Source organism: Felis catus, chromosome B1 (assembly GCF_018350175.1).
Source record: "Felis catus isolate Fca126 chromosome B1, F.catus_Fca126_mat1.0, whole genome shotgun sequence".
In the NCBI taxonomy this organism is placed as follows: Eukaryota; Metazoa; Chordata; class Mammalia; order Carnivora; family Felidae; genus Felis; species Felis catus.
This window is the reverse complement of record NC_058371.1, coordinates 45,562,931-45,589,330: the sequence shown is the minus strand read 5'-3', so window position 1 is coordinate 45,589,330 and position 26,400 is coordinate 45,562,931. Positions and strand designations below refer to the sequence as shown.

The window sequence follows — 26,400 nt, the reverse complement described above, 5'->3', positions numbered from 1 at the left end:
GTCGGCCTACCAGGGGGCACTTCCCTTCAGAGTTTTTTCTTAGGTGTGGCTGTGGTTCAAACCCAACACTTCAAATACCCCCCTCCTCCACCCCCAACAGTTCAGTCCTGGAGTGATCCTCTGGGGAAGGTTCTCACATATGGTGGCTGGTACCAGTTTGTCCTAGGAAATGGTCACACTACCATGTAAGGGCAGGGACTCAGAGTTTATGGTAAATCACAACGCACTGCCATCAGCAGGGCATACTCTCCTCAGCTGGCATCTTTGTTTCTATATGGGTGAAAACGGCAGCTTAATGGAGCCAGGCCTTTTGCTCATGGAAAGGCATATCACCTCTACCAAATACACTTCAAGCAGGGGAAGTTTTTCTCCTTGTGTGATCCAAGGGATCCTCAGATTGTACTGCCCACTCTCAGGGCTCTGCCCTGCTTCCTTAAGGAAGCACCACCAGGAGATGAGCTTGGAAACTTCAGACTCTGTGCTCTGCCATTCATAAAAATCTGGTGGTATTGAAATCCTCTTTCAATGGTTTTTCCCCCATCAGTGGTTTTGGGGTACAGTTTTCTTGTGCAATCTCCTGTGCATGTTTTCACTCTTTTTCTCTAGCTACTTTCAGGGGGTGTGCTTTCTTGTGCAAACCCAATGCTCTGCTTTCTCTCCCCCTCTGTCTTTCTCCTTTCCACAAAAAGGGCTTCCTCTCCTCTGTGGCACTGTGGTTCTTCTCTCCCGCAGTTCACCTCTCCAAACCACAAACCTGCTGCTTTCCCTCCCTTGAATTATGCAGATTGTTCTGTTAATCCTCATATCTATTTCCTAGGTGTTGAAAATGATTTGACATTCATCTAGCTGTCTTCAAGGAGGAGACAAGTCCTGGGTCCTCTTACTACTCTGCCATCTTAACTCCTCCTTTCTCATACCTGTTTTGTTTCTTAAGTCATTTACTACTTCCTTCTATTGTGTTAGATATTTTCTAGTCCACCATTTTAATTCTCTTGCCATTTATTTACATATATATTTCTTTTTCATTATTTTCTTGGTAGTTGGCCTGGGGTTTGCTGTTAACATAACAATGTATAGTAATCCTGTTTGGATTAATGCCAAATTAATTTCTGTAATATACAAAAACTATGTTTTTATATGTAATTCTATTTCTTCCCTTTAGGTTATCATTACAAATTATATCTTTATATATGTGTACCCATCAGGATAGCCTTGCAGTTGTTGCTTTGTATATTCATCTTTTGTTTAGGTTTATTTATTTTTGAGAGAGAGAAAGAGAGAGATCACAAGTGGGGGCAGAGAGAGAGAGGGAGACACAGAATCCTAAGCAGGCTCCAGGCTCTGAGCTGTCATAACAGAGCCAGACATGGGGCTTGAACTCACAAACTGAGAGATCATGACCTGAGCCGAAGTCGGATGCTTAACTGACTGAGCCACCCAGGTGTCCCTGTACATTCATCTTTTAAATCAGAAATAAAAGAGGTTACAAACAAACAAAAACCCCTCTGTTTTATTTTATATTACTTATGTAAATATACCTTTACCAGTGCTCTTCATTTCTTCATGAAGATTTGAATTACTGCCTGGTGTGCCTTTTATTTCAAATCCAAGGACTCTTATTAATATTTCATGTAGGGCTTGTCTAGAAGCAATGAACTCTCTAAGTTTTTGTTAGTCTTAAAATATCTTAATTTATCTTTCATTTGTGAAGGATAATTTTATCAGATATAGAATTGTTTCTTGTTTTTTTGTTTTGCTTTTTTTTTCATTCAGGACTTCAAATATGTCATCCTACTGCTTTCTGGCCTCCATTGTTTCTCATGGGAAATTAGCTGTCAATATTATTGAGAATCCTCTGTACATGATGAGTCACTTCTTGCCTCTTTGAAGATTCTCTCTGTTTCTTTGGGTTTCAATAGTTTATGAGGTGTCTAGGTGTAGATCTCTTGGAATTTATACTGCATAGAATTTTGTGAGTTGCTTAGTTGTGTAGACTATAATGTTTTACATGTAATTTGAGAAGTTTTTGAACATGATTTCTTTAAGAATTCTTTCCACCCTTTCTCTCCTCTGCATCTGCACCTCCCATTAGGTAGATGTTAGTACATTTATATGACATCTCAGAGGCTCTCTTAGGCTCTATTTTTCTTTATTTTCCTTTTCTTCTGTCACTCAGACTGGGTAATCTCCCTTGACCTATATTTGAGTTGCCTGATTGTTTCTTCAGCATGCTCAAACTTGATCTCAAATTACACTGTCTTTTCTTTATTTCAGTTATACTTTTCAACTCCAGGATTTCTATTTTTTAATTACTCTTAAATTTTTATTGATATTCTCTGTTTTATGTTGTTATGTATTTCTTTAGCTGTAATTTTTATTTCTTTAGCTGTAACTTCCCTTAATTCTCTGAACATACGTAAAATAGCTTTTGATAGATTTAAAGTTGTTGACTAATAAATGCAAGTCCTGGCTTCCCCAGGGACAGTATCTGTTGATAGCCTTTCATCCTGTATGTAGATAGTACTTTGCTGTTTCTTTCCATGTCTCATAACTTTTATCAAAAATTAGACATTGAAAATACTATAATGTGGTAATTATGGAAATCAGATTTCACCCACCTCCTTCCCCAGTGTTTTTTGTTGTTACTGCTTATTATAGTTGTCATTGTTTGTTCAGTGACTTTTGTGAACTAATCCTATAATGTCTGCATCTTTATCATTTGTGGCCACTGAATTCTCTATTGTGTTAGTTGAACAACCATGTAAAATTGGACAGAGATCTTGTTTAATACCTGCAACCAATAAGTCTCCCAGTATTTGTCAAGGGATTCCATGTTTTTGCTGAGGCATGCCCTCAATATTCAGCTAGGCAGTTGACAGCTCTGCTTCAGCTTTCGCCTCCTGCTTGCACAGAACATCAAGTCAGTTATAGGTGAGTGCCTAGGGTCTTCTCAGCATGTATACTTCTGTACACAGTCCTGAAGTCCTGGGCATGTGTGTTGTTGTTTACATTACTATTCCAGAGTTTTTCAAAGTTCGTATGGACAACTCAGTCCTCAGTTTCCCCTTTAAACTTCTTGTAGTCTGTTCTTTGCCCTATCTTTTATCCATTGCCTTAAGCAGCTGTGATATTAAAATGTGTGATACAGCTCACTGAGTAGAGGATTTTAGAACTAGGTAAGTTCAAATAAGGTTGAAAATATAAGCCATTCAAGTAGGATGATCCAGGGAACCACCACACAGGTCTAATAAGGACTCTTCTTTGGAAATAAGGCTTTGAAAGAAATGCGGTTCTACTCTGCTCCCTCTGGCGCCAGGAATATGGGGCATTACTTTTTAAGGACACTGATTAGCTAGAGAGTTGGGGATGGGACTAATATAAGTTAAAACACCACAAATATTTCTAGTTTTACTGAGATTTATTTTTCTTGATTGAATGGTTTTTGGGTCACTGCTGCTTAGTTTTCAGAATTCTGAAAAAAATTTATCCTGACCATTTTTGTCAGTTTATTTTTTGTTTTTATGGAGGGGCAAACTTTCCAAAGTCTTTACCATTTGGGGCTGGGGGTGTTTCATTTTCATTTTTGAAAGATAGTTTTACTGGGTATAAAATTTTTGGTTGACCGTTTATTTCAACACGGTGAATATGTCATCCCACTTCCTTTTAGCCTTCATTCTTTCTGATGAGAAGTCATCTGTTAATCCCATTGGATTTAATTTGTAAATCAAGTTTTGTTTATTCCTTGCTGCTTTCAAGAGTTTCTTCTTATATTTGACTTTCAGCATTGTTACTGTGATATGTTTGTGTCTGGATATCTTTGTTTATCATATTTGGAATTCATTGATATCTTCAGATGTATAATGTAATAGACTAAGTAATGCCCACCAAAGATATCCATACCCTAATCCCTGGAAACTGTGAATGTGATTTACATATGGCAAAAGAAACTGCAGAAATTTGCAGATTAAATTAAGGATCTTGAGATGGGCAGATTAGCCTGCATTATCTATGTGTAGTCTAATTATAATTATAAGGGTGCCTATGGAAGGGAGGCAGAAGAAGGAGATTTAACTACATACACAAGAGAAAAGGGCTTGTGGTAAAAACAGATGTAAGCTGATTCAGAGAGAGAAATTGTTGTGCCACTGTCTTTGATGCTGGAGGAAGGGGCCACAAGGCAAGGAATACAGAGAGCCTCAAGAAACTGGAAAAGGCAAGGGAATGGATTCTCCCCTAGAATTTATGAAAGGAATTTAATGCCTTGATTTTAGTCCAGGGAAAATTACTTCAGATTCTAAACTCCAGAACTGTAAGAGAATAAAGGAATGCTTTATTAAGCCACCAAATTTGTGGCAATTTGTTACAGCATTCATGGGAAAATAATACTGGCATACCCCTTTTTATTGTGCTTCACTTTACTGCACTTCGCAGGTTTTGCATTTTTCACAAATTGAAGTTTTGTGGCAACCCTGCATCCAGCAAGACTGTTGGCACTATTTTTTCCAACAACATTTGCTCACTTCATGTTTTTGTGTGACATTTTGGTAATTCCTGCAATATTGCAAACTTTATTGTGTGTGTATATATATATATTTTTTATTTTATGTATATAAATGTGTATATATATACATATATATATATGTGTGTGTATATATATATATATATGTATATATATATATAGTGATCTGTGATCAGTGATATTTGATGTTACTATTGTAATTGTTTTGGGGTGCCATGGACCGTGCCCATTTAACGCATATAACTTAACTGATACTGTGTGTGTTCTGATTGCTCCACTGATGAGTACTCCACTCCTTCTCCTTTGGCCTCCTTATTCCCTGACACACAATATTGAAATTGAGCAAGTTAATAACCCTATAATAGCTTCTATATGTTCAAGTGAAAGGACAAGTCAGTTGATGCAGGAAAGTTCATTGTTTTATTTTAAGAAATTGCCACAGACACCCCAGCCTTCAGCAGCCACCACTCTGATCAGTCAACAACCATCAGTGTCAAAGCAAAACCTTCACCAGCAAAAACGTTGTGACTCATTGTAAGCTCCAATGATGTTTAGCATTATTTAGCAATAAAGTATTTTTTTAATTAAAGTATGTACATTGTTTAGACATAATACTATTGCACACTTAGACTATTGTTTAGCATAGACATAACTTATACGTGCACTAGGAAAACAAAAAATTCATCTGACATGCTTTGTTGTGATATCTGTTTATCACAGTAGTCTGGAACCAAACCCACAATACATCTGAGGTGTGCCCATACTTGTAGATTAGTATTTTTCATCAAATTTGGGAAGATTTTATTCATTATTTATTTGAGTCTTTTTTTTCTGCTTCTTCATCTCTCTCTCCTCCCTCTTATTGGTCCTGTCTTTACATGTATATGTTACATATAATATGAATCCACATTTTTCTGGAACTGTTTATTTTTCTTCATTATTCTCTCTCTCTGCCTGTCTCAATCTCACTGTCTCCCTCTCTCTCCCTCTGCTTTTACTCTTTTGGAAATCAGTCTCTATCAATCTGTCGTTTTATTTGCTAATTTTTTTCTTCTGGCAGTTGAAATCTATTGTTGGGCCCTGTGTTCATTTCCATTCGCTACTGTAACCAGTTACCACAATTTAGTGGCTTAGTTATAAATTAACATTTGTCATATGTTATGGGGTCTGGCAGCATGGCTGTGTTTCTTTATGGAAGTTCTAAGGAAGAATGAATGGCCTTGCTTACTCAGGTTGGAGAGGCTACCAGCACTCCTGGGCTCATGGCCCCCTTCTGTCTTCAAAGCCAGCAATGTCTGGTCAGGTCTTTCTCATGTCGCATCGCTCAGACTCTGCTTCCATCATCACGATTACCTTTTTTGACTCTGAATCTTCTCCCTCGCTGTTCCATATTTAAGCAACTTCTGTGGTTACAATGGACCCACCTGGATAATCCAGGAAAATCTTTCAAGGTGAGCTGATTGGCACCTTTAATTCCATTTGCAACCTTGAATCCCTCTTGCCATATTGAGCATATTCACAGGTTTTGGGGATTAGGACATGGACATCTTTGGGGGAAGGTGTATTTTGTGCCTATCATAAGCTCCTTGATGTATCTCCTAGGCCTGTCATACCGAAGTCTGAAGTTGAGGTATCATCAGGGACACACCCCCTCCGAAAGCTCTCAGGGAGAATCATCCTTGCCTCTCCCAGCTTCTAGAGGCTGCTGGTGACCCCTTGCCTGTGGTAGCATCACTCCAGTTGGACTCCATGTTCACATGGCCCTTTTTCCTGTGTCTCTCTTCCATGTCCGTGTGTTCTCTTCTTGTTTTGAGGACACCAGTTTTGGACTTAGAACTCACCCAAAATCCAGGACGATTTCACTTTGAGATTCTTAACTAATTACATCTGCAAAGATTTAAGGTCACTATAGCAGGCAGCTTGAATGGCCATAACAAAATACCACAGACTGAGTGGCGTAAACAGTAGGAATTTATTTTCTCACAGTTCTGGAGGCTGGAGGTCCAAGATCAAAGTGCTAGCCAGCTCAGTTCCTGGAGAGATGTCTCTTCCTGACAAGTAGCTGGCCACCTTCTCACTGTGTCCTCACATGGCAGAGAGTGAGCTCTGGTCTCTCTTCCTCTTTTTATAAGGATACTAATCCTATCGTATCAGGGCCCTCATTTAGCGTAATTACTTCCGTAAAGTCTCCATCTCCACATATACTCGCAATGGGAGTTAGGGCTTCAACATGTGATTTGGGAAGGACACAATTCAGTCCACTGCAGTCACATTCTGAGCTTCCCAGTGGACATGAATTTGAGGGGACACTATTCAGTCCATTAACCCTTCTAGTGAATAATTAACTTCAATTAGCATACTTGTCAACTATAGAATTGCCATTGTTTCCTTTTTGTAAAAAATTGTTTATTGTTATTGTCTCTTTTTTTTTAATTTTTTTTTCAACGTTTATTTATTTTTGGGACAGAGAGAGAGCATGAACGGGGGAGGGGCAGAGAGAGAGGGAGACACAGAATCGGAAACAGGCTCCAGGCTCTGAGCCATCAGCCCAGAGCCTGACGTGGGGCTCGAACTCACGGACCGGGAGATCATGACCTGGCTGAAGTCGGACGCTTAACCGACTGCGCCACCCAGGCGCCCCTGTTATTGTCTCTTTGAAGAGACATTGTCATCATGCTTTCCTTCTTGAATCATCATTTTTTAAAGTTCTTTGAACATATTTATAACAGCTGCTCTGAAGAGTTTGTCTACTGAGTCTGACATCTGTGTGTGTGTGTGTGTGTGTGTGCGCGTGCGCGCACGTTTGTTTTAATAATGTTCACTACTTACGTTGTTTCACTGAGGAACAGATCTGTGGAGCTGCTCATGTTACCATTCCACGTGCAGAACTAAAGGCTCCATCTTAACCTTGGCTTTATTTTCTCTGAATCTTTCAATTTCCACATGAAAATCTAACACCATTTTGGGTATAAAAAGAAGCTATTCCTATGTGATTTCCTGAAATCCCTGTTGTCTGTAGGGATGCCACTGAATGCTTAAGTCTGAAGATTGCTAATTAAATAGACTTCAAAGCCCTATTTTGGATTCAGAAGCTAAACACTGACTCTTACTGTGTCCTATACACAATGAATCTTTCCAGAGGCAAGGGATGAGGCTGAATAAATAGGAGAAATATCCCGTTAAAGAAAGGAGTGAAGAAAGAGAAAAAACAATATGTTTAAAGTATCCTTTCACTACACGTCTTTAGAATATATGAAAATGTAGCATGGTTTCATGTAGTAGATGTGTTCCTGTAAACAAAGTGTACAAACTTTTGCAAGCACAGTATATACACTCCTGTGCACACACTTCTGTCAGTCATTTTGCAAAACAAAACTGTTTTATAAAAATTAGTAATCACCACTCTATTTAGCCAGCTTTTATGTGTGGTTTTACTATATATTTTTTTTTTAAACAGGAAGTTTCTCTAGTATAAAGAGGGAAAGATTTTTGCCTAAATAGAAAGGCTTGGCGATCATATTTGTTAGATATGCCAAATTTTACCCACTTCTGTAACATGCATTTAATAGTATCTAGGGAGTAAATTAGTAAGACTTATACTCTAATGTTTGAGCTTTTCTGTAGTTATCACAATTCTCAGAATATTTGATTTTTCTCATAATAGGATCATTTCTTCTTCTTGCCCAGCACTAATCCTCGGTCACCACTCCTGCCATGCCTATTCCCTGTGTCCAGGAGAACTTTATCAAATTATCTGGTACACAGATGCTCGAATAGTAGGCAGCTGTTCTTGACTTTGTTTGCCAGACGATGGCAGCAGAGTACCAGGAAATGCTCATGGATCTGGCGGCTAGGGAGTAGGCTTGTGTGGGGAATTTGAATCCGGAGAGAGCTCTCAAGGAAATGTGCAGAAGAGGACATCACCGTAGAAGGGGGCTCTTTGGCCTCATAGAAAAGTCATGATAGTATGTGGAGATTCTCCCAGCGAATTAACCTTCAAAAAAGGGTCTAGGAATTTAGCAGTAGATGACAAAATAGAAAAATTTTCTGACTTTGGATTAGTACAAATTTCAGGTTGAATATTTCATGTTTCAGAGCCAGATGAGGAGTATCCCCAGTCCACTCTTTTCTAATAACTATCTCTTTCTTGAGCTAATTGAGTTTTCTCAGTCCCACCAATTTCTTCCTCCTACTATGCTAATTGAGAGTTCAGAAGACCTGAATGCCAACGACCACTGATTAGCTGTGATTTAGGGAAGACGTGCTACCTTTTGGAGTCTCTGTGTTATTTCCAAGCCAGGCGGATCTTGTCATCCCTGTGGCCATTTTCAATTCTGATGTTCCATGATTTATAATCCCTCTTTCCTTTGATCACTTCCGCTTTTTAAAACTGGAACCACACCAGAGATTCTCCACTTAAATTCTAAGCTTAACGTTTTAGAGAGGCAGCCCAGTGTGAAGAACATGGATTCTGCACTGGCCACCTCTTAGCTGTGTGACTTTAAGCAAATTATTTAAGCTCTCATTGTGCTTCAGATTACTATAAAATGCTGGTGATAATATTACATCTCTCAGAAGACTAAATGAGAATATTAACACATAAAGCGTATACAACTGGAGTATATTAATATAAAAAGCATTAAGACCAGTACCTGGAAAATAGTAAGTATATGTATGTTAATTATCATATTACCTGTGGGAATATAAACTCAAAAAGAATCTGATTATTTCTTTTCTCATCAATGAAAGGCAGATGAAATAAGAATTAGCAGAGAAGTCCTAGCAGATTATACTTACTTTAACCCATTCCCTGATGTTTTGGGGTTCAGAGCAGGAAGACCAGTAGGGCTAGCCTTCAGATCAGGAGGACTTGTCTTTCTGTTTTTCTGCTTACTATAGTTAGGTAAATTATTGGGCAGGAACTTCTCCAGCCCTAACTATACAGTTCACTGCCTGCTATTTTACCACTGAAACCTCTGAAGCCTCCAGTCTTAGAGTAGGGGTCCTCTACCAGGGTAAGGAGGAGCTTTCACAGATCTTTGTGTGCAGTGGGGTGGAGGAAATGAGCAGTATGAAAATGGCCCTGAGGAAAGTTGTTTCCAGATTTCCCTAATCTCTACCGCAGAGCACTGTTTTAGAGTCCTCATTAAATGTTAATTTTTGCAGTGGAGTCACACCTAAAGAAGAGGGGAATCACTAAATGGAGATTGGAGAGAGGATGTGAAAGAAGTCAGGGACAGGAAGCAATGATATGAAATGGTTTGGATCCATGGTCCAAACTTGAATGTACCCCACTTCACAGTTCTCTTTAGATTTGGCCCTGGGTCACTTTTTTCATAAACATCCAAGACTAAATGACCTTGTTAAGACAGGAGTCACCCCAGACAGTGTTTCCCAGGGAGGAGAATTGCAAACCAAGAAGGTTGAGATAGAAATCCCCTAATGAATCTATCAGCTGGTCTCCCTGGCTTGGCTTACCTAGCGACTCTGAAATCTGGTCAAAGCTCTCCTCCTGCACCAGTGGCCTTAGGTAGGCAGGAGAATAAAAGGGGTTCTTAGGTGGCTCTTCTTCTCTAAAGCAGGGTCAGGGACCACATGCCCACTGAATTTCAGTAAAAAGGAAAGCAACTTGATAATAAGCCTACCAAGGTCATGTACAAATATCTTGTATTCCTATATTTGTGACAGTTGTTATTCTAATACTGTAGTTGAAGGTGGGGCCCTGTTTCTCCAGCCTTTGGTGTCTATCTCCACCTCAGCTGTGTCCCTCTTTATTTCTTATCCCAGTGATTACCATAGCTTCTGGGCTGGTTTTCCTGGATCTAGCCTCTTTTTATGCCAAGCTATGCCATCTTTCATGGCTATAATAATTTTCTTGGAAAAAAACTTCTGATCATGAATGGATATATAAAGAAATAAATAAACAGATGGATGAATGCTATCCCTCCTTTTGCAAGACTAAGGCATTGGCATGTTCTGTTGTCCTGCGTCTTCTTTATCTCCTAAGAGTAGTGGTTCCTATCCAGAATACATGATACCACTCTTTAGGCGTGTCACAATGGTGGCCAAATATTAAATTTTGTCAATAATTGCAACAATTTGGCTTTTTAGGAAATTGTGGCAGATTCATAATTATCCAAATAATATAGGAATTATTTTTGCTTATTTGGGCGATGATAAGATTTCTTGGATGAGATAGAAAGGGTTAGAGTTACTGCTATCCATATATGAGGTATGTCTTCACATGCAGTCCTATCATGTAAGCCAAAAAAGAAAATGTTTGCCCGTGGCTGTCAAGGGTATCACTTCTTGAAGAAGAGAGAAACGTAATCAAAATGTTGGCCTTTTACAGGGACTTTTTTTTTAAATAATTTACATATATTAGATACCATGTCCTTTTTTGAGGTCTGATGCTTTATCCATAAACCTTCTCTGGAATATCTGTAGTGAGGTCATAGGAGATCATGAAGGGACATTAACAGTCTAGCTAGAGTGTTAAGGCAAAAATCCATTCCGTTCTTTTCTTGCCTAAAATATGAAAAAATTCTTGCACATTGTCATCTGTAGATAGATAAAAATATATATTAAAATGATCAGACTGCCTTAGAATGTAATCAGAGAAACTTCAGTTGCTTATCAACTGCCTTGAGATAGAGGACTTTGGCTTCCGATTTCTATGGTATTCTTTGCTTTTTCCTCAGTCGTTTGAAGCAGCATAGAAACTGGGGGCAGGGGCAATAATAGATGTTGCACATTCTTAACTGCCCTGTCTGCAACCTGGTAGAGAGAACACTTCTAGACATTTTGTGATGGTCATTAGGATTACGGAATTCGAGTTGGAAGGGACCAGGACCAGGAGAGGGCATGTGTGCCAGTTAACCTTTCACTTTCAGGCAGGCAGCCCAAGGCCAGAGGTGTCGCCAGCCACCATACAGGCTTCTCTTTCAGACCCCCACATGCACATACTTCCAGAACTGGGAAAGTTTCCAAAATTATACAGATATTTAATGTGTTTTCAGAAGAGATTTTGTTAAAAATAACGCAAGGGAAGATTCAAAGTTTTAGCAAAAATTTCAAGGGGTTCATACATAGCACTTACCTCACCCACTTATCCCCTCCCACTGTTTTTTAATACCTGGCAAATGTTGGCTGCCAAGTTAGGCTTTGAGAAAGCAGAGACTTCCTGAACGTTCCATCATTTCTAAGCCAGTTTCGGCATGTTGCCTTTTGCATTCCATAGTTCAGCTTCTATCACCTGTACTCAGTGGGTAGCCTTTAAAGATTGACAGTTGACACACCAATCCTCACTCAGAATTTTCTCCAGATGTTCTGTCCCTGAGCCATTCCCCCCAGGGCAAAAGGTAACCAGGAAATAAGGAAACACCAGTCAACCTGAAAACCCCCATCAACCCACCCTAGGTAAGTGAAGGCATCTGGGGATTACAGGTAGGGAGCAGTCTCATTTTAAACTTGACTCTTAGAACACCTGTGTGATGCAGTTACTGCTGATTGAAGCTGACAAATCCCATATCCAAAGGCGGTGTCTCTTCTTCCAGAAGTGTGTTTTCACTCAATTGATATTTTCCATGGATTAGAATGGGTCAGAAAGAATTACATCAAAAGAAGAGGGATACCAAGATGTTTTTGTGGCTCTTTCTGTCGGCCATTGTCCGAAACCAGGTGATATGTGGGTTTAAAGGTTTGCTCTACATGAACTCCTCATTTTGAGTAGTCTGAGTACGCAGATAATTCTTAAATTGACACAGGAGAAAAAGGTTGTGTTTCTTTTCTCCACTTGGGTAAGCAAGGAGGAAGAGTAACAGTGATAACTACTCTTTGACTTTGTCCATCTCCTTGATAACTTCTTCTCAGACAGTTCCCAATCTCTGATCAGCCAGCAGTCTGGTTCAGGCAAGCAGATAATGCAGGGTCCTTGAAGAGTGAAAGAGAAGCATGTAACTTCCAGGCATCCTTTAGAATGATATTTCTTATCACAATACTAAGTGCCAATTCTGATTGACCAATAATGATGTCCTAGCCCAGTGTGCTGAAAGAATTCCTAAGTTGAATCTGGGTTCTGGAATAAAAATGGCATCACTGGAGAAGTAATGGTTCATGTGTCAGTTTTTTTTTTCCATCTCAGAGCAGCTGAAAATAGCTCATTTCATTATTAAATTTCAAGCTTTCTTGCATTTATCTTCACAGTCACCCTTTGAAGTCCCAGTATCATTCCCATTTTGCAGGTGAGAAAGTGATTTCCCTTTGTATTATTTCCAGATTGGAAATTCACAAATATTTTGAGCCCTTGCCCATGCAAGATCAAGATTCTTCAAAAGCTGAAATTAATCATAAAGGAATCCTTCCTTGAAGGAAAAGTAAAGCAAAGGAGGCAGTATCTGAGGAGAATAAATTATAGCCTGTGCAGTATCTGCAGAACGGAAAAGGGGACTTGCATAGTGATCCTTTCTTGGAGTCCCATAGTGGCTGTAGACCCTGTCTGTAACAGGAAGCTCCCTGGGATGCTACACTTGGGTGACCTAGAGTGATGTCTTAGAAAGGTAGAGCAGCAACTCAATAGGTGCTTATTTTAGGCATCCATATGGTATTGAAATCCTCACAATCATTTTCTACCCACTCTCTAACCATGCAGAAGGAAATTGAAGAGATTTCTATAATCCATTCTCTTAGAATTAGTCTGTGGCTAAGGATCTCTACCCTCTCCCTAGTCGGGGGCCTAGAAATGTCTCAGGCAGTAGCAGTGGTTCAAAAATGCCTTGCAGAAAGATAGACTGGCTCATTAAGATTGCTGTGCTCTTGCAGGGACAACAATTCTGGTAAAGAGAGGCAGCATGAGGGAATTCTCTGATTCTACACAGAGTGATGATTTGCCATTCGGACAGGCAAGACTGATGAGCAACGTGAGCTTCGCCACCAGGTAAGAGCCTCAGAGAACCGATTCCCTCTCGTTTTCCGAGGATCCTTGGGCAATACCAGTGTGATGTAAACCAGAATATTGGCTTTATCAGCCCTGATAGTGGCCAGTGGAATTGTTCCCCACCTACATGAATTCATCTCTGCTTCTCCCAATATCATTAAGCTAAACAAATATACCTCCTTGCAACATCGCTCAGAGAAATTTATACTTGTGACAACCAAAGGTCATTGCCCAGTGTTCTCTCAGATCAGGTACCCTAGGCAGGTGGACTGGGGTGAAATTTCAATTATTCCCAATTTCTAGTATTAATCCATCCCCTGTTTCCAACAAACTGATGATGAGGTTGCTTTTGTTTTTGAATTGGCAAAATAGGGTCAAGAAATTCTTTCTCCCCCTCTCTTTTTCCCTGCAGTTTTTTAGTGCATTAAAATCTTGATTAACAAGAATGCAGGGTTGGCAGTGGAGGGTGATCTGTTCAGTTGATTTAAAATTTTTTTTTCCACGTTTATTTATTTTTGGGACAGAGAGAGACAGAGCATGAACGGGGGAGGGGAAGAGAGAGAGGGAGACACAGAATCGGAAACAGGCTCCAGGCTCTGAGCCATCAGCCCAGAGCCCGACGCGGGGCTCGAACTCCCGGACCGCGAGATCGTGACCTGGCTGAAGTCGGACGCCCAACCCACTGCACCACCCAGGCGCCCCAGTTCAGTTGATTTTAAATAGAGGGTTGATGGAACACCTCGGTGGCTCAGTCAGTTAAGTGTCCAACTTTAGTTCAGGTCATGATCTGGCAGTCTGTGAGTTTGAGCCCCAGTGTTGGGCTCTGTGCTGGCAGCTCAGAGCCTGGAGCTTGCTGCGGATTCTGTGTCTTCCTCTCTTTCTGCCCCTCCCCTGCTTGCACTCTGTCTCTCTCCCTGTCTTATAAATAAATAAACATTATTTTTTTTTAAATAGAAGGTTAATCTAAAAGTTCTATCGCTTCAAAGTTCATTGTGAATAGTTTTGTAATATGTTGGCAACATTTCAATTTAGTACCTATACTATACTAGGAAACATTTTTAATGATTGAGAATTGTGATTATCTGCAGGTAGATACTGTATTAACAGTAGAGTGTAGTCAATATGTACCGTCATTACATAATGTGGGTGTGGGGTAGGGTTAGGGTTAAGTTCAAAGGCTGTCTAGTTATCTCAGTTTTGCTATATTAAATGAGTATGATAGTCATAAACACTTCTTGTTTTGTAACAATTGAATGAGATTAGTTATTTAAAGCTCTTTGATTCTTGGCTGACAGTAAGTACTCATCAGATGTTCCTTATTGTGATTATCAAGTGCTATACCTGGGAAGGTGCACAAAATTGGGCTGCATATGTAGTAAGTGTATAACCTATCAAGGATGTAGATTTATAAATAAAATCCTTGATCTTGTTATTTTAAATAACTCACCTCCTTCTTTTTTAATATATATATTTTTTAATGTTTATTTTTGAGACAGAGAGAGACAGAGCATGAATGGGGGAGGGTCAGAGAGAGAGGGAGACACAGAATCTGAAGCAGGCTCCAGGCTCTGAGCTGTCAGCACAGAGCCCGATGCGGGGCTCCAACTCGCGGACCGTGAGATCATGACCTGAGCCGAAGTCGGATGCTTAACCGACTGAGCCACCCAGGTGCCCCACTCACCTCCTTCTTTTAATATATGAAGAACCATGCTTCTGTTTAGCTGGGGATTCTGGAGAGCTGGGTCTGGTTAACAGAGGTTTTCACCCTACCACTCCCACAGGTGAGGCAGGTGTCACTGTCTGAGCCACCAAAGGTGCCACCTCTTTGTGTGCGCATTTTCCACATTTTCCAAGAGGAATATAACAGGCCTAGGAATTATAGCTTCTGCCCTTCCTTGCCTTCTATTTCAGTATATTAGGAAACTGAGATAATCTGTGGGAAAGGATTAAGAACTTTGTGTGGAGGAAAGTGCTATGGAATTTCGGGAATTCACACTCTTAATGACAACAAAACAGTTATTCACTATAATTGAGGTTTGCAAGTTTCTTTTTTAAATGGTTGGTAAATAGGGATTTATTAAGTGCCTCTATGTGCTAAGTAGGCACTCTGCTTGATGTGTTTGGAGATACAGAAATGATGTTTCAACCCCCATGCAATCTAGTTGGGTAAACAAGTTGAATTTATGTAACATAAATCAGAGTTCAAATAAAGCAGTACTCCTTGAAGTGCTACATAGATAATTCTGACAGGAGAGCAATGGAAGAAGAGGTCAGTGAGGAGTGGATGGATTGTTCCAGAAAGTTTCCTGTGGCAGGTGGGATTTGGAAAAGTAGGAGAGAATGGGCATCTCAACTTGTGTGAAGGTCATGACATGGGCAAGGCATGGGGGAAACCCGGAGCCTTCCATGTGCCAGCTAGCCTGACCAGAGGTGAGAATGTGTGCTAGTATGTTGTATGAAAGAACATCTCAAATGTCTCAAGAATACTTTCTTGGCTATTGGTGTTGTGCATCTGTGTATTTGTGTATACGTGATGATTATGGTTTTTTTAACGTTTATTTATTTTTGAGAGAGAGAGGGAAACAGAGTGCGAGGGCACAGAGAGAGGGAGACACAGAATCCAAAGCAGGCTCTAGGCTCTGAGCTGTCAGCACAGATCCCAACGTGGGGCTCGAACTCACGAATCAAAAGATCATGACCTAAGCCGAAGTGAGTCGTTTAACCAACTGAGCCACCCAGGCACCCCATGTTCTGTTTATGTTAACGCGCAATTGTTACAAAAACATAATTCACATTTAAAAATTGCTTTTGAGGGGCGCCTGGGTGGCGCAGTCGGTTAAGCGTCCGACTTCAGCCAGGTCACGATCTCGCGGTCGGTGAGTTCGAGCCCCACGTCAGGCTCTGGGCTGATGGCTCTGAGTCTGGAGCCTGTTTCCGATTCTGTGTCTCCCTCTCTCTCTTCCCCTCCCCCGTTCATGCTCTGTCTCTCTCTGTCCCAAAAATAAATAAACGTTGAAAAAAAATTTTTTTTTTAAATAAAAATTGCTTTTGAGACTTTAAAGACAACATTGAGGATAACACATGAAGTGCTTCAGCCATGCTTATGTGCTCATTTATCCTTTTCCACATCTTCTGTGATAATAGAGGATTGGCAAGTAATGGGTACAAAAAGCCATAGAAAATCCTTAAATGTAAATGTAGGCATTCAGTTTGACAGACTTTTCCTCATTATTCTTTAGTACAGTTACAAAAAAATCACTTATTGGTATGTTTTCCATTGTCTTAAATACCTGCACTGTCTATGGTAAATAAGGAAGTGGTTCAAAGCAGACATCTAAAAGGAGAATTGGTCTAGATGGCATGGTCCATTCATAGATTGGGCCTTTCAGCCCTATATCTGGCCAGGAAATCCCTGAATATGCTTTAAAAGCTCCTAAAGAAGGTCAGAGATCATGAAAGTTAGCCAGCCAGATCATCTCTTAAAGATGATCCTTAATTCATCTGCACCTCTTAATTGAAAAGCAAGATATGTTCACATGAGCTACATATTTTTAAAAAAATAATCAGAGTCCTGCTGGTTAGACAGTGATAAATACTTCTATATACATTAAGTGCCATTTGTGGGTACATTCCTGTGATATTTCATCAATGGAGTTGGTTAGCTCAGTTGATTTAAGTACAGTGTTAATAGGATCAATGACAGATCCTGCTCCCACTTAGTACTATAAAATAGGGTGTGTTTTTGTTTTGTTTTAGTTTTTTTTTTTCTTTTTTTTTTTTTTTTTTTTTTTGCAGGGCAAAGATAACTCCAGCTATTAAATTGATAAACATATGTTCTGTGTAACAACAAGTAGTAAAATAAATTTGATGGCTTAATAGAGTTAAGTAGTTATGATTGGGGGAAAAATGTAAAATGTGTGGTGTGTGCTATTTGTGATCCATTTTTGATGTGTTAATAGTATTCCATTCACATACCCCAAACAGCATCACATTATTTATAGTCTTGCTGACAATGGCTTGGTGCTTTTAAAGATGTAATCTTCAGCCCACCGGTGGGTTTTCCAGTAAGTTGAGAAACTACCATCTTCTATTCTTAGTACTGAAGCAATACAGACAGCCCTAACTTATACAAAAGTCATAGTCCAATATTTCATTGTGTCCCTGGGGTCTTTCTCTTCCCATAGAATAATCAATGTTATAAATAGCAGTTAGGTTCTCAGATGAACACACAGAAGTCTAGTTAATAGATGGTAGTTAAATGTGTATTTGTTGAGTAAGTAAACAAACACTAGCTCTATTCACTTGAGTTCTGTGTCATTAAATCAAGGGATTCATGTAACATGAGAGAGTGAAGATGAATCTTTCCTCTTTCTTTCCATGGTGATCCAGTGAGACTTATGCAAAACTTTATGATAAATAAAAATACATTTCAACTGCTCCTGGATCCCCTTTGCCCTCACTTCCAATTTCTTTATTGGCTACCCTATTTTGGATGAGCTTGAGAGAGTTCTACCCATTTTACTGTTCTATAGTTATTTACTGAGTTATTTACTCTGCCTCTCCTATCAAAATTCACTTCTTCAGTAAAACTGATTTAATGAGGTATTACAAAGAGAAGATTTAGATACAATTATTTCATATCATGTTGTGACTGACCAGTAACACAATAACCACACTAAGTCATTCAGTATTTTTAAAAATAGGTGTTTATAAACTCAAGTACATATTGACAGATACCTAATCAAATGAACAAGAGGAAGCAGAAATTTCTAGGCAGTTTATGATAGACCTGGGTCAGAAGAAGAAACCATTTCCTGTAAAAAAGATTTGTTTTCTTCGGGTATATTAGTCCTTCCCTAGAAATCCTCCCTCTGGGTCTGCTTTAATTCAACTGCTACAGGCTATATTGAAATCTAGATATTGAACTTTCCTGTATAATTTCCCTTCCCACTATATCTTTGTGAAACCTGTGACTAAGATCATATGTAAATATGGTATCAACTTCATCTTCATACTCTCCATGTGCTTTTAGAGGACCGGAGACCATGCATGTCATTTTTTCTCTCTTTCTTAATATCCAACCCAGTCTTATCTCTTTAAAGGTCAAGCGTGTCACAGATATCGGTCATGAGCATTGTCCATATATCAGGCATGAACCCTGGATCACCATCCTCTTTAGCTTTTATGCTTCAGTTTCCTCATCTGCAAAATAGACATACTATTAGGACCTAAATAATTGGGATAAAACATGCTGAGTTCTTATGGAGAGCCTAAATTGAGCAAGTGCAAAATGGGTCATGTTGTTGTTCTGCTCCCCCATCCTCCTCTGCCACTATTTCCCTGACTCTTAGGTTTTCATGCTTTTGCAACCAATTCCTTTCACATTCAGGGGGAGAGGGTGTGAAGTTCCAGACCTTCCACAATTTCATTCACTGTGTACCACCCACCATCCATAGCCCATCAACTCAACAGAGTGTATCATCAGGATTTTCAGTGAAGACCTGTACTACAGGAACTCCCTCTGGTGCAGTCACTTTACCGTGTCCATATCTGCCCATACCTCACTGTTCCCCCTCTGGAACACTCTTTTCCGTGGCAATTCCAGCTCTCTCTTTGGCCGTTTCTCAGCTTCTTCCAGAATAGTTGATTTCATGGCAGTCTTTAGTTTCTGAGCAAATTACAGAGCATCCAGCAGAACTGCCATTATATCATCTGCCAGGCCAGAAGCTTGTTAGTATCAGAGGCACATCATCCATACGGACATGGGGAAATCCACTTAACTGGGAGAAATTGTTTCTCTTCGGCACACTCACTCCCAGCCCTTGTATAAATTATTCTCAGGGATGACTCCTGAGACATTTGCCCATCTAATCACTCACTTCCAGATACTATGCACCCTCACCCTACCCTCCGACACAGAATTAGGTGAGGAAGCTGGATCCTTCCTTCCGTTTTATTCTCAGTTCTACACACCTAATTGAATTCTGTGCCCCGGATTCTCCAGGCAAGAGAAGCACCATCCTGTAGACTGTGATGACTGAACTCCTACTGAGGACCAGTTTTCAGGGTCTTTCCAGAGTCAGAATATTGGATATAAATCACCACACATGGTTCTTCTGTCTCCACATCCTGAGATTTCTATAGAAACTAAGCATATAAGATTGTCTGAGTAGGAACTTTTTTTTTTTAAGTGATAGGATTTCTTTCTTTCTTTCTTTCTTTCTTTCTTTCTTTCTTTCTTTCTTTGAGAAAGAGAGAGCACACAAGTGGGGAAGGGGCAGAGAGAGAGAGAGAGAGAGAGAGAGAGAGAGAGAGAATTTCAAGCGGGCTCTGCTCCACCAGTGCCAAGCCAGATACGGGGCTTGAACTCAGAAACTGTGAGATCATAACCTGAGCTGAAGTTGGAAGCCTAGCCGACTAAGCCACCCAGGCGCCTGGAGTGGGTACTTTTCTTTCTTCGTTCCATATTAAGCTTTTGAAATGACTTTCCCTCTAGATAATCAGAGACTTCTTTATTTGAATAAAATGGAGTCCATAACTAGTAAATCAAAAGTGTTCTTTGATTATTTCATTCCTATATGCATATTGAGTTTGCCTTTACTATAGGATTTCAAATCATGTTCTAGAAATCCACATGTGCTTATACAGTATTATACAGTATTAACTGTATAAGCCAGCATTTGATCTACCTTTCTCTGAGTCCAGATACCACTTATGTTTGCATTCTTGGAGATTCTAGAACCTCTGAAGTTGCCTTCCTCATTGCAACTGATGGCATTTGAATATGTCGGAACCCCTAGCAGGGGTGTGTGTCAGTCACGAATACAATACGTATCTTCATCAAGTCTCAGTAGAAAGTACAAGGAAAATGGTAATACAAATGCATCATGCATGATTAGGGGTATAGATAGGTATGGGGATAGGGATAAAGATAGACATGCACCTACACAGGTAGAAATGATATTTTTAAGCACAATGGGCCTGAATTCCAAAGATAAATGAAAGAGTTAGGGTGCTAGTAAATACAAGAATAAGAATTTAGAAAGAACTTCTAGTTCTTACCTTGTACCTATAGCCAAAAATTGGATTTCTGAGAATCAAAGTGCTACGACTCTAGCAAAAATACTATAAAAGTGTGTGTGTGTATATATATATATATATATATATATATATATATATATGTATATGTAAGTATATGTATATGTATATATGTGTGTGTATATATGTATATATACATGTGTATATATGTATATATATATGTGTGTGTATATATATATATGAGTAATTCATTAGGTATTCATTAAATAAATGAATTATTCAGATTATCAAACAATATTTTGTTGCTATTACTTAAAAATAGGGTTGCGTGGGTGGCTCAGTCAGTTAAGCATACAACTCTTGATTTCAGCTCAGGTCATGATCTCTCGGTTTGTGAAATTGAGCCCTGTGTTGGGCTCTGCACTGACAGCACATAACCTGCTTGGGGTTCTCACTCTCTCTCTCTCTCTCTCTGCCCCTCCCCTGCTCATTCTCTCTCTCTTTCTGTCTCTCAAAATAAATAAACATTGTAAAAATGTCAGCGGAATACCATGGAAAATTCAGCATATTCCTTCCATTATTCCTGTCTTCTTTGCCCTATTTGACTAGCTTAGGAGGCTGTAATAAAGGAGGGACAAAGGCCTTTTTTCAACCTTTCTGTTAACCTGTAGACAGGTCTTAAGAAAAATGAAGTCAAATTCTTCTAGGACTTGAGGGTATGGAAATTTCCATCAATGTAGCTGGGTGGGAAGATAAGGAAGCAGCTTTGTTAATATGGAAATAAAAATTGCAGTGGACAGCTGATCATTTATGGAGTGTATATATTTATTTGCATTAAGTAGTTTTTACATGTTTTCATTCTTGTCATTTATAATCTCTTAAAAGACAGAGATGAGACCTTGTTTGTTTAAGGGCGTATATAAAAGACCAACTCAACAACACAAGGTGAAGATTATGGGAAGCTTAGTTTTCTGTATAAAACTCTATTCAAAGACTAGAGACGTGACTTACATAGTTTCTAGGAAAAATTGTCACAGACTTTTTAAAAAAAATTTTAATGTTTGTTTTTGAGAAAGAGAGAACATGAGTGGGGAAGGGGCAGAGAGAGAGGGAGACACAGAATCCAAAGCAGGCTCCAGGCTCTGAGCTGTCAGCACAGAGCCCATCATGGGGCTTGAACCCACAAATCACTAGATCACGACCTGAGCCAAAGTCAGACGCTCAATGACTGAGCCACCCAGGCTCCCTGGTTACAGACTTTTTATTCAGCATTCTTTGCTCTCTGCTTGACACTCACCACCATCCTTTTCTGGGATTTGTATTTCCCAGGTACTTACTATCCCCATCAACATCTGCTATTTGAACCAAACATCACTTTCAAAAAAATATTAGCCCTTCCAGAGGTAGATTTTTTTTTTCATCAGGGATCAGAGATTTCAGCTAAGAAAATCTCCCTAACTAGGGAATTTCAGGCATCAACCAGAAGGGGACATATGTTTTTAGGTGACCTTCAATAAGGGCCTTTCAGGTATATCTAAAATCATGCATCAAAGCCTGTTGTGTGCTATGGCATTTTAGTTTTTAGGTTGCAGCAGGAGTGATAAAGCAGGAGTCCACCAGACCCGTGGGTAAGGTGGGCATGCCAGAAGTGGACTGTCAAGAATGAGACTTCAGCTCTGTGATTTCCTACGCTCTGTGGTCATGAGCAAGGCACTTACTGAACTGTGGCTCAGACCCCTCTTCTGTCAAACAGGTGGCACCGACCTCACAGAGCTGATGAGAAGACTAAGTGTAAGATTCTTGGCCAGGTTCCTAGGCAAGAGTAAAACACTCAATAAATGTTAGCAATTATCAGGACACAGGAGACATGACTGTCCCACAGAATAATTGAACCCACATACTGGAGACTCACCTCAAAGCAGCTTTCTGCTAAAAACTTATTAGCATTCTTCATTTGTGTTACCACCAGTTGTATGAGTAGGAAAGACAGAGGACTTAGAGATAAATGTCATTTCAATTTAAATCTGAGGGGTGATAAAGCTGCTGCAGAACTCACCTTTAGTAATAGAGGAAAACCCAGTCCCTGTCTCCCCATGAAGCAATATGGTCTTTGCCTAGGTGGAACAATTACTTTTTTTAACCCTTTCCCCAAAGACCTAAGACCATAAGAGTTCCAGCCTATGTTAGTCCCGTGCTGGGCTCCTAAAGACCACGGTGGCTTAGACAGTGAAAGTCAAGGGCGGGGCCATGATTGTCCTCAACTCAGCAAGTGTCAAAGATGTTTACTTAACACATTGTTGACTTTAATGCAGTTATTTATAACTTTTCACCCAAACTTGCCAACAACAGTTTCATTTTGAGTCTGTAACAGTCCCCAAATAATTGGAAAATCTTTCTTGTCAAGAGAGGATTGAAAAAAGGCATCTTTACCAAACTCCTCCTCTCCCTACACTGAGACCCACTTCCCTTTCCCTCCCCGCATCCTGTTCTGTTCAGCTAATTGACAACGATGGCAAAGCAAACACGAGGCAGGCAAAACTTCAGGGTCGCTGGGTAGCCGTAGGCCTCAGCAGCTGTCTTCAGCACATGCGCAGCTCTCAGGACAATAAAATACTGTTCATTGCTTCTACCCCACAACCAATTAGGTCAGCTGTAAATATTGGAATTGCTTGGTAAACATGCTGGAAGATTGTGCTGACTTGTTAATATAAGTGAAAATGTAATTAGATTTATAACACTTTTTTTCCAAACCATAATTTACAACAACAACAACAGAAGAAAAAAAAATTCCCTTGCAACCTGCTGAAATGCCGTTATTAAAATGCATATGAAAAGTCAATTATGCCAGAGGGAGGTATTTAAGAGAAGTGAGTTTCCATACCCTGGGATTACACCGTGGGGATTGCATATTTCTTATTTATTTTTTTTCCCTGAGATCTTTGCTGCTGCCAAGTGAAAAGGAACAGATATTTTACTTATTTCACTCTGAAATATCGCTGCAGATAATGCTAAAACGTAAACTAAATAACTTGGCTCCTTGAAAACCCACTCCGTTCTCAAAGCCCCGAGAAAAGCCGAGTAGCCACCATTCTTGTTTTTATTTATAAGCCCATCTGTCTTTAAGCAATAGTCATATTGCTTAAAACATGTGGAAATCACATACTTTTTTTCCCCCTAAATGTTATTCTGTTTTATGTTCTAAATGAATAGATTATTATACATACTTCTGTGGAGAACCCTTTAGTAAAGACAAGAAACAACCCCTTATGTTTATTGTAAAACCCAGAGTTTCCTCCACTCCCAGGATCATGTTGGGAACACAGCTCCGCCCTCAGACGAGATGGCATAGGGTGCTAGGCTGGCCCTTGACGGGCTGGGCGGCTGGGCCTTCTCTGCCTCAGGACCTCTGTCCATCAGGCAAGGCTTAGCCCTCGCCTGGAGGCTGTTTTCAACCCATACAGGCTGCTGCCTCTCTGCTTTCTGGTTTCCTCATAATGAAGTGTAGGTATTATTTTATCTCATCTGTGTTTAAGGTACCAGTGGGGAAAAGCTGGTTAAAAAAAATCATAAAGCAATTTATAAGTATGAGAGAAGCTGCCATTTTCAGTCTCAAACTTCCAGTAAAATGTTCAGTTTAGATAATGGAAGAAATTTTTAATACATATTTTTTAGAATTGCTTGTGCCTACATTGTGGATAATTACTCTTTGGGGGAAGATTCTGGGGTTGCTATATGAGAATCAATCAATAAAGCAAATCACATATGTCTGTGCATATATATATATACATATGATTTACTTTATACATTTATACTTCATACACACCTATGTATACATACATTACATGTATACATATTTACAGGAAGACCTAGAGAAGCTGGAAATGGGGAGTGGCAGACGTTACAGACTTTGATTTAGGGTAGCATCTCAAACCATAGGTATGTCTTAGTAACTGAGAACAATGTAGATGGTCTAACAACATAAAAATGTTCACAGTCTTTATGGATTGATTGATTTGATTATTATGTTTAAGACTTTTATATTTGCATTTACCACAAGTAAGAACACATTAATATTTCCAGTGCTTAAAATAATATTTTATGAAAAGCATTTTCATACTGATTAGCTAGATTTGCTGCCAGTGAAATAGTCTGTGAGATTTTACAGTCAGCCAAGCCTAGTGCCTGGCTTTCCACTGTTTGTAGGGTAGGTCCAAATATTCTTGGGCCTTTCTAAATTAAATGTCCCTGGTTTCAGTTTTTGCTCACCATGTAGGTATTGAGCTGCCAGGACCGTGGGTGATATGTTTCCTTTTTTTTCTCACTTTATTTCTGTTTTAATCCTTGAGAAATCTATTTTGTGGATCAACACCAGAAACCAGTTTTAAGATACTTAGAGATGGCTCAGAGGGAGAAGATAACTGGGAAGGATTTGTAGAGTCAGGTCAAGTATCTGCTTGGCCTATGAGTTCAGTCTTCCAGGAACAACTCTCAGCACCCACACCCCACCCCAATCCATTGATTTTCATCTGCATCCCTTAAGCTCACCCAGGAACAAACTCTGAGGTAGGGAAAAAAAAAAATCAATGAACCCAATGGCAAAAGTTTCTGACCTCTTTATATGGATTCTAGCTGTCTTTTTTTTTTAAACAGTTAATTTATAGGAGGGAAAGGTGAACATATTATTCAACAAAACAGGCAAAAACCATCTTAGGTGAGTTTACATTCATCTGTTTTTCAAAGTCACGGGCCTACGTCAGGTGACTCTCAATCTTAAAGGTTATTTGGGACCAGGAGAAAGAGCACATGAGAAACGTTTTTACAATCCACATAAGTAGATTATCTCTGTCATCCCTGATTATATTCCTCCTTCCAGAGGGACTTTCATAGCCTACCTGCCCACTTGGAACATTTCCCTTGTTAGGGCAGTAGAAGTAAAGGAACACCATTCCTAACCCATCAGTCTCTCACTCTTTAGCCAGATATTCTCAGGTCCACCTCCAGATCTGGGCATCTGTCACCAGCTCTTTTTCCTTCTTGTACTCGCCCTTTACTCTTCCTCGTCTTACTGTTTTAACCACTGGATCTCATCGTAATGTTTTTCTAAGCCTGGAAATAACAGATGAGAGAAGAGATAAAAACAGTGATTCCCAGGAGTGTGGCTGTATGTATGTGGGCACAGAATAAAATTTTCAGGGGATGGGAGGCCTCTTCAAACTGTATTCCAACCTGTGACTCTCATACCACCCCTGGCTGGCTTGTTTTCACTCTGAGAATCACAGTGTACAAGGCGAGACATCATTGACGGGAGCACTGAAGTTGAAAAGAAGTAATAAAAATTGGAGAAGGAGGAAAAGTAACAATTCTGGAACCAATTTCACTGTACCAAATGGGCAAACAATTCTAAAATTAATACTTTCCCCAAGTGCCTGATTTATAACCTGCGTCTCTTCACTGCACTCAGGAACACACTCTAAGGTAGGCAAAAACAAAGGCAAAACAAACAGTAAAACCAACAGTGAACCAATCTAGATCTATCAGTAGCCAACGTCTGGGCTGGCAACCCTGGTGAGAGGTAAGAGGAACAGGTCAGGAAGTTGGGAGATAGGTTTCTGTTCTGGAGTCAATCATTTGTCTCATTTTCTCTGTTTAACTCCTAAAAATATTTTAAGTCTCTCCACCCTTTCCATCTCCAATCCTCATCCCAACCCAAGCCACCATCTTCTTTCCCTGGACCACTGGTGAAAATGTTGGTTCACCCTGTCTCCTTCCATTTCCTCTTGTCCTTCCTCATCCATTCCTCTATTGCACTTAGAATGAGGTATCAAACATGAAAATTTTACAGTACTGTTTCCTTTCAGTGGTTTGTCAATACCTTTAGGAATGAGATCAGAATCCTTAATAATACCCT

At 39.7% G+C, this 26,400-nt stretch overlaps 1 protein-coding gene across 4 annotated transcripts in view; it reads left to right on the top strand.

Annotated features, from left to right (window-relative positions):
- KCNU1 (potassium calcium-activated channel subfamily U member 1) overlaps nt 1-26,400 on the top strand; it is a 148,189-nt gene that overhangs the window by 65,368 nt on the left and 56,421 nt on the right. For all 4 annotated transcript variants that reach the window (XM_019828566.3, XM_045055584.1, XM_019828564.3 and 1 more), the window contains one exon: nt 13,340-13,454. In XM_019828566.3, the coding sequence (XP_019684125.1) occupies nt 13,340-13,454 (115 nt within the window). The remainder of the gene's footprint in view (nt 1-13,339; nt 13,455-26,400) is intronic.